Source organism: Chiloscyllium plagiosum, unplaced genomic scaffold, assembly GCF_037043375.1.
Source record: "Chiloscyllium plagiosum isolate Xiang-an unplaced genomic scaffold, Cpla_swu_hap1 HiC_scaffold_20, whole genome shotgun sequence".
Classification (NCBI taxonomy): domain Eukaryota; kingdom Metazoa; phylum Chordata; class Chondrichthyes; order Orectolobiformes; family Hemiscylliidae; genus Chiloscyllium; species Chiloscyllium plagiosum.
The window spans coordinates 6,459,637-6,472,133 of record NW_028270158.1 but is presented as its reverse complement, the minus strand read 5'-3'; the positions used below and the strand labels follow the sequence as shown (position 1 = coordinate 6,472,133).

The window sequence follows — 12,497 nt, the reverse complement described above, 5'->3', positions numbered from 1 at the left end:
TTTTTCAGACTGGAGGCCTGTGACCAGTGGAGTGCCACGAAGATCAGTGCTGGGTCCACTACTTTTCGTCATTTATATAAATGATTTGGATCTGAGCATAAGAGGTTTAGTTAGTAAGTTTGCAATTGACACCAAAATTGGAAGTGTAGTGGACACTGAAGAAGGTTACCTTAGATTACAACAGGATCTTGATCAGATGGGCCAATGGGCTGAGAAGTGGCAGGTGGAGTTTAATTCAGATAAATGCGAGGTGCTACATTTTGAGAAAGCAAATATTAGCACGACTTATACACTTAATGGTACAGTCCTAGGCAGTGTTGCTGAACAAAGAGACCTTGGAGTGCAGGTTCATAGCTCCTTGAAAGTGGAATCGCAGGTAGACAGGATAGTGAAGAAGGCGTTTGGTATGCTTTCTTTTATTGGTCAAAGTATTGAGTACAGGAGATGGGAGGCCATGTTGCGGCTGTACAGGACAGTAACCTGTGGGACCAAATGCCAAAAGATGAGTTTAACCTGAACAGCTTTTTCTTGGTCAGCACAGACACAATGGATCAAATTCTCTGTTAGGCCACAGTTGGAATATTGCATGCTATTCTGGTCTCCTTCCGATTGGAAAGATGTCGTGAAACTTGAAAGGGTTCAGAAAAGATTTACAAGGATGTTGCCAGGGTTGGAGGATCTGAGCTACAGGGAGAGGCTGAACAGGCTGGGGCTGTTTTCCCTGGAGCATCGGAGGCTGAGGGGTGACCTCATAGTGGTTTACAAAATCATGAGGGGCATGGATAGGATAAATAGACAAAGTATATTCCCTGGGGTGGGGTGTCCAGAACTAGAGGGCATAGGTTTAGGGTGAGAGGGGAAAGATATAAAAGAGACCTAGGGGGCAACCTTTTCACAGAGGGTGGTGTGATTATGGAATGAGTTGCCAGAGGAAGTGGTGGAGGCTGGTATAATTGCAACATTTAAAAGGCATTTGGATGGGTATTTAATAGGAAGCGTTTGGAGAGAGATGGGCCTGGTGCTGGCAGATGGGACTAGATTGGGTTGGGATATCTGGTCAGCAAGGATGGGTGGACCGAAGGGTCTGTTTTTGTGATGTATATCTCTATGACTCCAATATGTAATTTTGTAAGTTTCACCCATGACTAAAAATACAGCCAGAAACCCTCATCATGAAAACATTCTTGGATTAACCCCTGAAGACCAGTAACCTGTGGGATCAAATGCCAGGAATTGAGTTTAGCCTGAACAGCTTTCTCTTGGTCAGCACAGACACAATGGATCAAATTCTCTTTGACTGTGCTGTGAATACCTCTGTTACTGTATGAGGTTAACAGTTAAAGCATCGACTTCATCTTCACACTTAACTCTCAAATATTGCATAGCCTTCTGCCATATGAAAACTGTGACCCTGATCATTCACATGGCATTCCTCTGGGAAAGCTACACAAACCACGCTCCATTTAAGATGGTAAAACGCAGTACAGAGCTCTAAAAATAATTTATGGTGAAAATAGGCACAGTGTGAACAGCCTTCATCACGCTGTTATGAAATACATTTGCCACAAGCTCCAAGACTACTTGGGAATCAAGAAATAGCTAATTGCATTTTAATTAGTAAATTATAAGTAACAGTTATCATTGTTGGGCATGTGACCTCAATACAGTACGCTCTTGCTTCTGTGCAGTTCGTTAGATAAACTGTTCTGTGCATTTTACTTTGTTGGTTAATGTTTATGGGATAATTACTTAATGGTCTGTGAAATGGGTCAAGATGTTATGCATTGGTGGCATTGTCACACTGTCTCTACACGCAGCTCAACCAATCAGAATAAAGACTCCATTGCAGCATGACAAAACTTGACCACTGAAAAAACAGCAGGTCCAATGTGTCACATTATGACAAAGACTAAGGACCCTGACAACCTGCGACTAGAGGATTAAAAGAAGAGGTTGTAACACATAAGACCATAAGATATGGAGCAGAAATTAAGCCATTCAGCCCGTTGAGTCTGCTCCACCATTCAATCATGGCTGATAAGTTTCTCAACCCCATTCTCCCACTTTTTCCCCATAACCCTTGATCCCCTTGATTATCAAGAACCCATCTATCTCTGTCTTAAATATACTCAATGACCTGGCCTCCACAGCCTTCTATGGCAGTGAATTCTATAGATTCACCTCTCTCTGGCTGAAGAAGTTTCTCTTTATCGCCATTCTGAAAGTTGTTCCTTTGCTGTAAGGTTGTGCCCACGGGTCCTAGTCACTTTGACCAATGGAAACATCTGTCCAAGCCATTCACATCTTGCTGCGCAAGTCAACATTCTTAGCCACAATCTGATGAAGACCAAAGTGTGTCTCAGAATAACTGAACCAAAACCCAGAAGCTGTACTAAAATAAATAAAATTTTCTAAGTAAGTGGAAGAGGAAATCGCAAACTTTCATACTGAATGTTGGTTGATATTTGTTAAATAGCTACACAACATGCAGTAAGTTCTACTTAAACTGTGGATGGTGCACCTGTAAAACACTATTATCAGCAGTTGACTTAAGGTACTTAAATACAACACAGTATATCTGGCATAATCACTTCAGACTCCTTATAAAGTCTGAAGACTCCTTATAAACAATCCAAATGTGTTAAAATATATTAGATTAGATTAGATTAGATTAGATTACTTACAGTATTGAAACAGGCCCTTCGGCCCAACAAGTCCACACTGCCCCGCCGAAGCGCAACCCACCCATACCCCTACATTTACCCCTTACCTAACACTACGGACAATTTAGCATGGCCAATTCACCTAACCTGCACATCTTTGGACTGTGGGAGGAAACCGGAGCACCTGGAGGAAACCCACGCAGACATGGGGAGAACGTGCAAACTCCACACAGTCAGTCACCTGAGGTGGGAATTGAACCCGGGTCTCTGGCGCTGTGAGGCAGCAGTGCTAACCACTGTGCCACCGTGCCGCCCACATATGAATGAATGACCCTTGTGTTATCCCATTACTAGAAAAGTGCATTATGGAAAATGGGATTATGTATAATCTTGCCTGTTCAGGAAAACATAGGAGGGATCAGTATTTTCCAGACATGTTACTTATCTAAACCCATGCAGCTCGGTACCAACATCATGAAACAAAAAATGTCTTCTGTCCATAATGAGCATCAATACATCAAAAAATGTAAACCAAAGGAAAATATATACTTCACACAAATGCAATTCAAATGAAAATGGTTTACTTTCTATTAAATCATATGAATGTAAAATGACTTGTTAAAAGCAAATTAGAGAAATTACATCTTCTTATTGCGTAGTATGCATCATGCAAACAAATATACACAGAATTGCAAAACAAAGCAGATGCCCACAGGACTGAAGATAATAGTAACATGTTTCTTATAATTTGTTGAATATCACATGTAGGTTTCTTTAAAATACACGTAATGATTCAGGAAATATTTATACTGAAAGATATTTAAATTGCACAGAAGAAAGTGAAGAATTTCAATCCTAGATGTGCTCTCACTCAACACATTCATTTTGTACTTATTAGACATCTCTCCAAATCTGGAGAAATAAGAAGTCATTCAGTTCCTCAAATCAATTACAATAAAATTTACAATTAATTTGTCCAATTTGAAACACATCATATCATACTTCCTGTATTCAATTTAAGGAAATCAAAGTACCCGCAGTGATCAATAGCACTTATAGATATGCAGCATCTTCATCAACTTTTGAAAAAGATGAAAACGTAGACAATGAATGAATAATTTCTCAATCAGCCTTGTGCTTTCCTTGTGAAGTTAAAAATTAAAATCTTTAGCTGGAAGTTATTATGTAGTTTTTGATTTAGTAGAAAAAGGCAACAGTTTAAATATATACAAAAGGATCAAATTTTAAAAGGCCTGATTGAAGTTTAACCATACATCACTATGAAATAAGATTTCCTGAGAGCATGTTAAAACAGGAGTTTAAAATAAATCAGAAAATGATGGAATCAAATCAGAAAGTGCCAGAAATACACAGCTGATCAGTCAACATCCATAAAAAAGGTTAATGTTTCAAGAACACTTCTGCGAAAAAGTATTGTTAATGACATGTTAACCCACCCATTTGTACAGATCATAACTGCCCTACTGTCAATTTCTAACTAGTCACATTCTTTTATATGTTTTCATAAAAAACAATCTTATTTAATTTAAATTAGTTTAATATAGAGGAAGATGACATTACAACCTTTCAAAAAACATATTTTCCTTAGACTCTTGCACCATTTGATACCAGTATAAAACTGCTTCAACTCACCTATAATTTCATGCTACTGTCAAAGATTGATTTCACCCCCTTTTACCCCCAGGTTTTGGACTAGTCAGAAAATTGACTAAAGGAAGTAAAGAGCAGTGGCTACTGTAACCAAATTAGAATCAATCTACACACTGCTTCCTACCAAAGTTTTCTGAAGCAAGTTTATTTGTAATTAATAAATCAAATTAAATTCAATCTTATGATATAGTACAGTGAGGTTAACATTTCAGCATCCTGGCCTCAGGTGCAGAATAATTCTGTACCAGATAAAAACGGCAGGCGTCTGCTTATTTCTCAAAAAAAAATTCTAAGAAAAAGAACAACTGCAAAATATTAACAGTTGCACCAGAGATATATTCTGCATTTGATTAATTTAACAATGAAGTAGTTACTAAAAGCTACATTGCTCTATGTTAAATACCACAGTCAATGAAGAATGAAATTTGAACAGGAACATTCAAGGCTATGGCTGTAGTGCTGGAAAGTGGGACTCGTGTGGATCTAGTGTAACATTGGCAGTACAGACCAGATGAGCTGAAGGGCATTACTCATTGATTTTGACAAAGTGGCAGAAAATGGTCCAACTCCAAATTGACAAATCTCAAGATTTCAGTGCAAACAATTGACTAAAAACCTTTTTATCCGCTTAAGAAAAATGTAATTATAAACATCAATAATGAAGACTGGTAATTTGCAATAATTTCCTGGAGAGGAATTTTAAATCCCTAAATTTGACAGTAAAGGTTCATTTAAAACAAGACATTTTCATTTCCTGTGCTTTTCTACAGGTTCTTCATTAGATACTTCTGGTTTGTAAATCTGTAGGTTTGGATTCTCAGAACTCTAGAAGAAGCCTTTGTGATTAACACAGATTTAAGTTCAAACAACCCACATGTGAATCCCAATAACATGAAAAAAAGGACTATAGGTAGACCATTTGGCCCTTCAAGCTTATTCTGCCATCCAGTATGGTCATCCAACTCAGCCCCTGTTCCCACTTTCTCCCATAGCCTTTGACCCCTTTGCCCTAAGAACTATAAGTTCTTTTACCTTGTGTTTGAATGTAGCCAGTCTTGTCAAGTTAGAAGACAATGAAATCTTCTAAGCTTTTCTTCACAGGTTTTGAAGGAGCAGGAATACATGAAGCAAATCTGGCACCCTGCTGCATTAACTCAAGCACTAACCAACTGCAAGATGTTCACAGCATCCATACCCAGCCAGCTTCTGGAATTCAGTGCCCAAGCACTGCCTGATCCTTACTGAGCTTCTCCCTTACATTCCATCCCAAACCAATTCCTTTCTGCCAGTTGCTGTTTGCCTTGGCAATACTAGCATTCAACTGGGGCTCCCTGCCTCAGATGAAAACACCAGTTGCAGACTGGCAGCCACTTCCATTGAGATGGGGTAAGTAGAAAAGCATGAGGGAGAAAGTGGCAAGTTTCTGTGAGAAGATAATTCAAAAAAGCTCGAGTGGAGCATGAATGAGTGGAGCATGGATTGGTTGAATTGAATGGCCTGTTTCTGTGCTCCCATACATGTGAAATTATCCTCAAAGTGCTCAGCAGAATTTAACAATTCATAGGTGAGTACAATTAACGTTACAAACTACATTAAGCTAGTAGTGCTTCTACATGATCCATTAAAGAATATTTGATGAACTCAGGAAGTAAAAATCACATAATATTCTCTTAATTTGTTGCAACTTAATTTGCCTTCCTAGACCTCTTTATCTTACACTCTGTTAAAATCACTGACAAAACAATCAAATGCTCTAAAACCAGCTTAGAGCATGAAGCTGTCCACTTCAGTCTGATTTTCAGCTTTCTCAGAGCAGCTTTGTCATATATCCATATCAACGAGAGTAGGATTTGGCCCCTTGGGTTTGCTTCACCATTCCATAAGATCATGGTTGATCTGATTGTGGCCTTAACTCCATTTTCCTCCCTACTCTCGAGTCCCTGTCAAGCAAAAATCCATTGAATTCAGCCTTAAAAATCTTCAATAACCTGTCTCTACTGCTCTCTCGGGAGAATAATTCCCCAGATGTACAATCTTCTGAGAGGGGAAAAAAAATCACTTCATCTCTGTCTTGAGTGAGATACTACTTATTTTTAAACCCTATCTCTTAATTCTAGTCTCAACCATAAAGGGAAACATCCACCCTGTCAATTTTACTCTGGATCTTTCATTTCAACAAGATCATCTCTCTCGTTCCTCTAAACTCCAATGGACACAGGCAAAACCTATCCACTCTTTCTTTAAAGATATCCCCTTCATCCCAGGGATTAGTTGTATGAACCTTCTCTAAATTACTCCTAATGCTATTATATCCTTTCTCAAGTAAGTCAAAAGGTCAGTTTTATTCAGAAAATGTAGGCACTGAATGATAAGATAACATTAAAAAATTACATTAAACTAAAATATAAGCATTAAATGCAAATTCAAAAGTGTTCCAAATTACAAGAGACAAACAAGAAATGTGTGGCATCAGTGAATGTAAAGTGATTGCTCTCAGAGATCAGAAAGTGCTGTTAGTCATGAACATCTGATTTATTTCCATACCCACTGTGACAATGGATATAAATCATTAGCATTAGTAATTGGAAGCTGTGAATGGTTTGATAAATCTAACTAAATGCTTACAGAATTCTGTTTTGCAAAAAACAACCTTTACTTAAAGTAGGCCCATTTTTTTAGAGCCACCCCTGTGCTTTGCTGATGCAAGTATGCATTAGGAACAGCTACTTCAGACAACATTATTGCAAATGCGTACTTTAAGCTAAAATGGTGACGAGTCACTTGAGACATCTTAAAACTGCCGTTTTATATATATTACATAGAGGAACTCTGACAGTCCCCCCCAGGATACCACACTAAAGCAATTTATAGACATGAAAACAACAAATCTGCAGATCATAGTGGGTCAGATAACATCCATGGAGAGCATGCTAATGTTTTGAGTTGACAGTCGACATCTCCAACATTTGTTGTTTTCAGTGCAGATCCCAGCATCTGCAATAATTTGCTCCTACAATTTATAGACATGGTTGGATAAAACCCACTCATGCCGTCATTGTTATGCAGTCAGTTCCATTCATTGTATGAAAAGTGCACAACAGTAGTAACAGATTTTTGTGAAGATGAAATCATCAGTAGAATCCGAAGGACTGACAAAATGGAATAACTTAAGAATTTATGCATTCAAAAATATAATCTTCTTAAAGAGTGATTATTTGATGTTATTGCAAAGACAAGCCAAAAGGATGGAAAGGACTCTATACAATTCTACAGGAATAATCTTGAATCAATTAAAGTTGATTTCTGCAGTGTATTATTTAGAGAAAATAAACTTTCCAATACAGACAAAGTTTGTAAGTGACAAGGGGAATGACCTGGTCCTGTTCATGTAGTTCCAGTATGGGAGGAATTTTTCTGCTCAAATAATTATAAGTTGATCTAATAAAAATATATCAATAGGGGCCAGACCTTCTAACCAATTAGATAGTAACTTGGTTCTGAAAACCTTTGCAACATTTCAGTCCATAGCATTATTCAGTCAATGGAATTTATTATATCTGTGTGTTTGGGATCAGTTCCCAGGTTGACAATCATTCCCATTGAAATGAACAGTTTAAATATGGAAATACACAGGTTGCTTTCTTGTAAATTAATCGGTTACAAGAGTTGAGAAAACATGGCAAATCAAGTATCTGCATGATTGCGTGAAAAGTGACATGTATTCATTACTCTATAGTTCATTAAGACATGGCTGAAGGGAATATTTAGAACAGAATATCCTCTCTTTAGATTTTCCTTTCCCTTTAATGATATTAGAGTGAGTGTCAAATTTTCACGTGGCAAAATCTATACATCAAATTTCACAAGCCAAACTATTAGATTCTCTGACCATTCCAGTATTGTAAACCTAGTGAAAATATAACAAAAATGTCAGCATCTTATATTTCATCATGATCATGCATATTTATTAATTATTATTCCTAGGTTTGTTTTCATGGTCCCATAGGCAAGAGAAAGCACTTTTAACAGGACATCTCATTAATTTCTAAAACTCGTGTTTAATCTCTGAACTGAGAGTCCCTGTATATATACATTTCCATTATTAAAGTTACATTGCATTATGTCCCCACACACATTTTGGTCCATGTAGCGTTTTCTAAATGGCCTATTCAGAAGCAGTTGTAATGAAATACTTTTCTCAATGAATTTCTAATAAAAAATTAAAATCTAACAGCAGTGCTAAATACAACTTTGAATGTTACATTCCCCACAGGTTGACAGGATAGAGATTAATCTATTTAATATCATGTCTAATCTGCTTTATGTACAACTGAACAGATGCTAACACAGGAGCAGATGACTTCAACTTCTTCCTAGGTAATTAATCACCAAAACAGTGCATAGGAAATGTCAGCACTGCTCAGTGTTAGCTCTCTCCAGTTTTCTGTCACTGCACTTAAGCTTAGTTTTCACCAAGAACTGTATACAAGTGAACAGATAAGCATATTCACCAACCTGTTGGATGATGAATATAAAATGTGATGGAAGATGATTGAAAGCTTGTGGTGAAAAAAAACAGATGAGAGGGATCTAGGCAGCTGAATGGATTAGTGGAGTGCTATGGCTGAAGTAGGTTGTAAGAATGCTGAAGACTGATAACAGAGTTGAATGGAGATGATAAAGGCCAGCTACAGTATCAACAAAGAGGCTATTACACTTGGTTTGGTTTTGGGAAACTTGAAGAATTTGAGAGTTGATGGAAGAGAAGAATAGAGGGACAAAACATTATTGTGGTCTGATGTTCCAATTCTGGCAAGGATGTTATCCAAAGTGAATTGTAACAGGGTCTTGTTACGTTTTGAAGCAAAAGGACTAACCTGTTAATGTAACAGCTAACATGACATTCAAGAGGAAAATAATTTTCTTGCATTGCAATTCATACTACTTACATTTACAGTATAAACTTTGAAAGTAATTGTAGGTGATATGTATTTTTGATAGAGGAAAATCACCTCAGACTTTAGTATTTGCTCATTTCAGGGAGGAATTAGTGAACTTTATATAATTTAATTAAAAATGTAAAACTGAAAGCATAAAGATGGACCTAAAATATCCCAAACAAATAATATTGTTTTCAGAAAATGATACTAGCAGAATTAAGTTTTTAAGTTATTTTGGATTTGTTTGTTTCTACATTAATCTTAAGACTGCTGCATCTCAATTGGAAAACAATACTGTTTATTAATCATCTCAGATTAAAAGAAACATTCTCTACATTGGCAGATAGTAAACTGTATTTAACTGTAGTGCCTAAATCATGTCTTCACATACTAGGAATGGCTCATCGAGTACAGAGTACCAGTCGTAGCTTTGTGCATTAGTGAAAAATGTATCTCGATTTCCCTTCCTTACTGAGAAATGAAGTTTCAGTTCAACATTATTTTGTAAAAATCTTGTAACAAAGTTAAGATGCTATGTTAATATCTGTGTCTTTGGATTAGTCATTATTTGTGCAGAAGAAGCATTTTACCACTGTGAACCTTACCACATTCTCAGAAGAATTAATGTGAGTGGACAAGACTTTTATGAATGCCGCTGCAATAATTTCACAGCGTATAACAATATAAATGTACAGTGACTGATGAGAAATGTTTAAAGAACCAAATTTGGGAATTAAATTGTGAGACTATAACCAAATGATTATAATGAATTTTAGAGTTGGGAACTGTGCACATTTTATATTATAAAATTGGGTTCTGAATAAATGGATTTCCAGTTGATATTGAAGATTCTATTAACAAAATAAAACTCATACTCAATCCATTTTTGTTTTTAAAAAGGTGATGAAAGAAACAGCACTTAGCAACTCTCAATGTCAATAAATTACATCTGGCTTAAAACTTTTTCTGGTTGATATTTATCTGCCAGCTAATCGGTGTGAAATGCAGTAACAGTGCTTTTGTAAATCGGTAAAGGAATTTTTATTCCCCTTAGATGCTGTATATAAACACAGGAGTGGTCATTAATACGTCCAACAAGTGAACACAAATAAACTGACATGCTTTTGATGCTTGAGAAAGGGCATTAGGAATTAAGGCAAAAATGTAACGAGTAAATGTTCCAATTGTGCCACCACAATAAATAATCAATACAGACTGTAAACATTTCAAACTGTGCAAGTGAAAGAGAGTCTTATCTTATACTGATATTTCTATGAAGCGGATAATGCATTCCAAATTACCAACAATGTACAAGACCCATGAAAACCTGACACTTCCAAAATCATTTCCCACGACGTTAACACTGTCACTCTATCTTCCTCGGCTTAACCCAGCTGTGGTGTATTGAAAGGTTATCTGATGTTTCACATAAAGGACAGTATGCTGGAATCTTTCGTCAGTTCACAGGTCAAAGGTCGCCACTCTGAGGCTCAGGATTTCGTGTCTCCCTGGGGTGAGTCCTGCTCAATCTAGAAAACTTAGAGGCGACTTTTGACCGTGCCTTACTTGCAGGTTCCCCAGTCGGCTGTACATCACTGTGGAGATAAAAACAATGGATTATTGGCCGTTGAAAAATAACAACATTTTAATAATCTAGCTCATGGTGACTCAACAATTTCATCTGGATATGTAGCAACAACAAAACAAAATCCTTGGCTTTTTTAATTGTTTCAATTCAGTACCACTGACACTTTGCAGGTACTGCTGTTAAAAAAGTGACTCACTGAGAATACTCAGAGTTTTCTGAAACCACGTCTGTACATCATGACGGACTAGTTCTAGTGATCTACATGTTGTTCTGAAATCTGAAATGTAACTTGTTTAAGCCAGTGGGTCCCAGTAGTATTCAGTTTATGAGAAATGGTGTCAGCCTACTTCAGAGAGCTAGTCTTTCATTGTTTTGAATCAGATGTAGGATGCCTCCAACTGATGAGCAATGTAACATGCATGAGAACCTGCCAGTTTTCCAGAATATTTCCTATGAAATAAGTTACTTTGTTTTTCTCTGCTTAACTCAGCTTTATCAAACTTTAAGAACTTTAACTGAGAGTAGGAAGCTTGCCACCATACTTATGCTCTGATCACAATGCCATTACAATGAGGTTTAACTCAATGGAAAGGGCAGATGTGCTCACAAATGTCCAATATTCTCAACAAGGCTGGGAATGGGGGCATCCTGCCAATCTCAGTAGCATGAACACATGTAATGTTGTGCAGTTCTGTTTTCCTGCCCAGTAACCAACCAACTCATAGTTTGGTCAGTGCAAGGGGAGGAAAACAAGCCTCAGGAATTTGTAGCCTGAAAATTCAAACTGGGAAAAATAGGCTTATGAATGAGAAGACTGTGAAGAGAATTTCGACTCTTCCTGGCTTAAAAAGCAGCAACTTCCTTTGGGGAGCTGGCAGTTCACCAGCCTGTTGCACTGGTCTGCTCCCCAGCTGCTGGGAAACCATGCAGCAGTCTTCGTTATTATCTTGAGACTTGACTATTCTGACACTGCCCTGGGTGGCCTCCCATCTCCCCCCACCTTCACTACCCTCTGCTTATCCAAAACTCCGTACTTGTACAAGGGACTGTGCACCTATTACCCTGCCGTCCTTCAACTAGCTCCAGATCTAACTTTCCATTTTAAAATGCTTGTCCTTGATTTCCGGTCACGATGTGGCCTCAGCCCACATTAACGTGGTAATCTCCTTCAGCCTACCACCCTGCGAGGTCTCTGCGCCTCTTGAATCTCAGCTTCTTCTACATTCTCTTTAAAAGCCCCAGGTGATTGAGTGTTAGGCTGTGTTGTTGGCCATAGCACAGTGTCCCCTTTTCAAGACCTCTCTGCTTCTCCATCTCTCTTCTGTTGAGAGGAGCTTTAAGTATTTCATCATTTGTGCCTTTGCATGTCACATCTATCACGGCTCAGTGTGAACATATCACAAAGTTATCTATAGCATTTGGTTTTGTGATATTGATAATGTGTCTAAATCAGATTCACTTGTCACTGCTAGGCAAAAAAAAAGATTGACCAGAAAGAACGGAGGAGTACATTTTAATATCAGCTTATTCTAATGATAAATTGCAATAATTTTCTCAATTATGCTTTCTCAGTAAGTATAACAAAGGCAAACATGAATTTTAAATCATATACAATCTGTGTTTTTGATATGCAGA

The 12,497-nt window shown here is 37.5% G+C and overlaps 1 protein-coding gene across 1 annotated transcript in view; it reads right to left on the bottom strand.

Moving 5' to 3' along the window:
* Window positions 1–3,222: 3,222 nt before the first annotated feature.
* snx29 (sorting nexin 29) overlaps window positions 3,223–12,497 on the bottom strand; it is a 502,976-nt gene continuing 493,701 nt past the window's right edge. Inside the window, exon 21 of the mRNA XM_087997616.1 lies at window positions 3,223–10,869. Coding sequence (XP_087853742.1) covers window positions 10,743–10,869 — 127 coding nt within the window. The 3' untranslated portion in view covers window positions 3,223–10,742. The remainder of the gene's footprint in view (window positions 10,870–12,497) is intronic.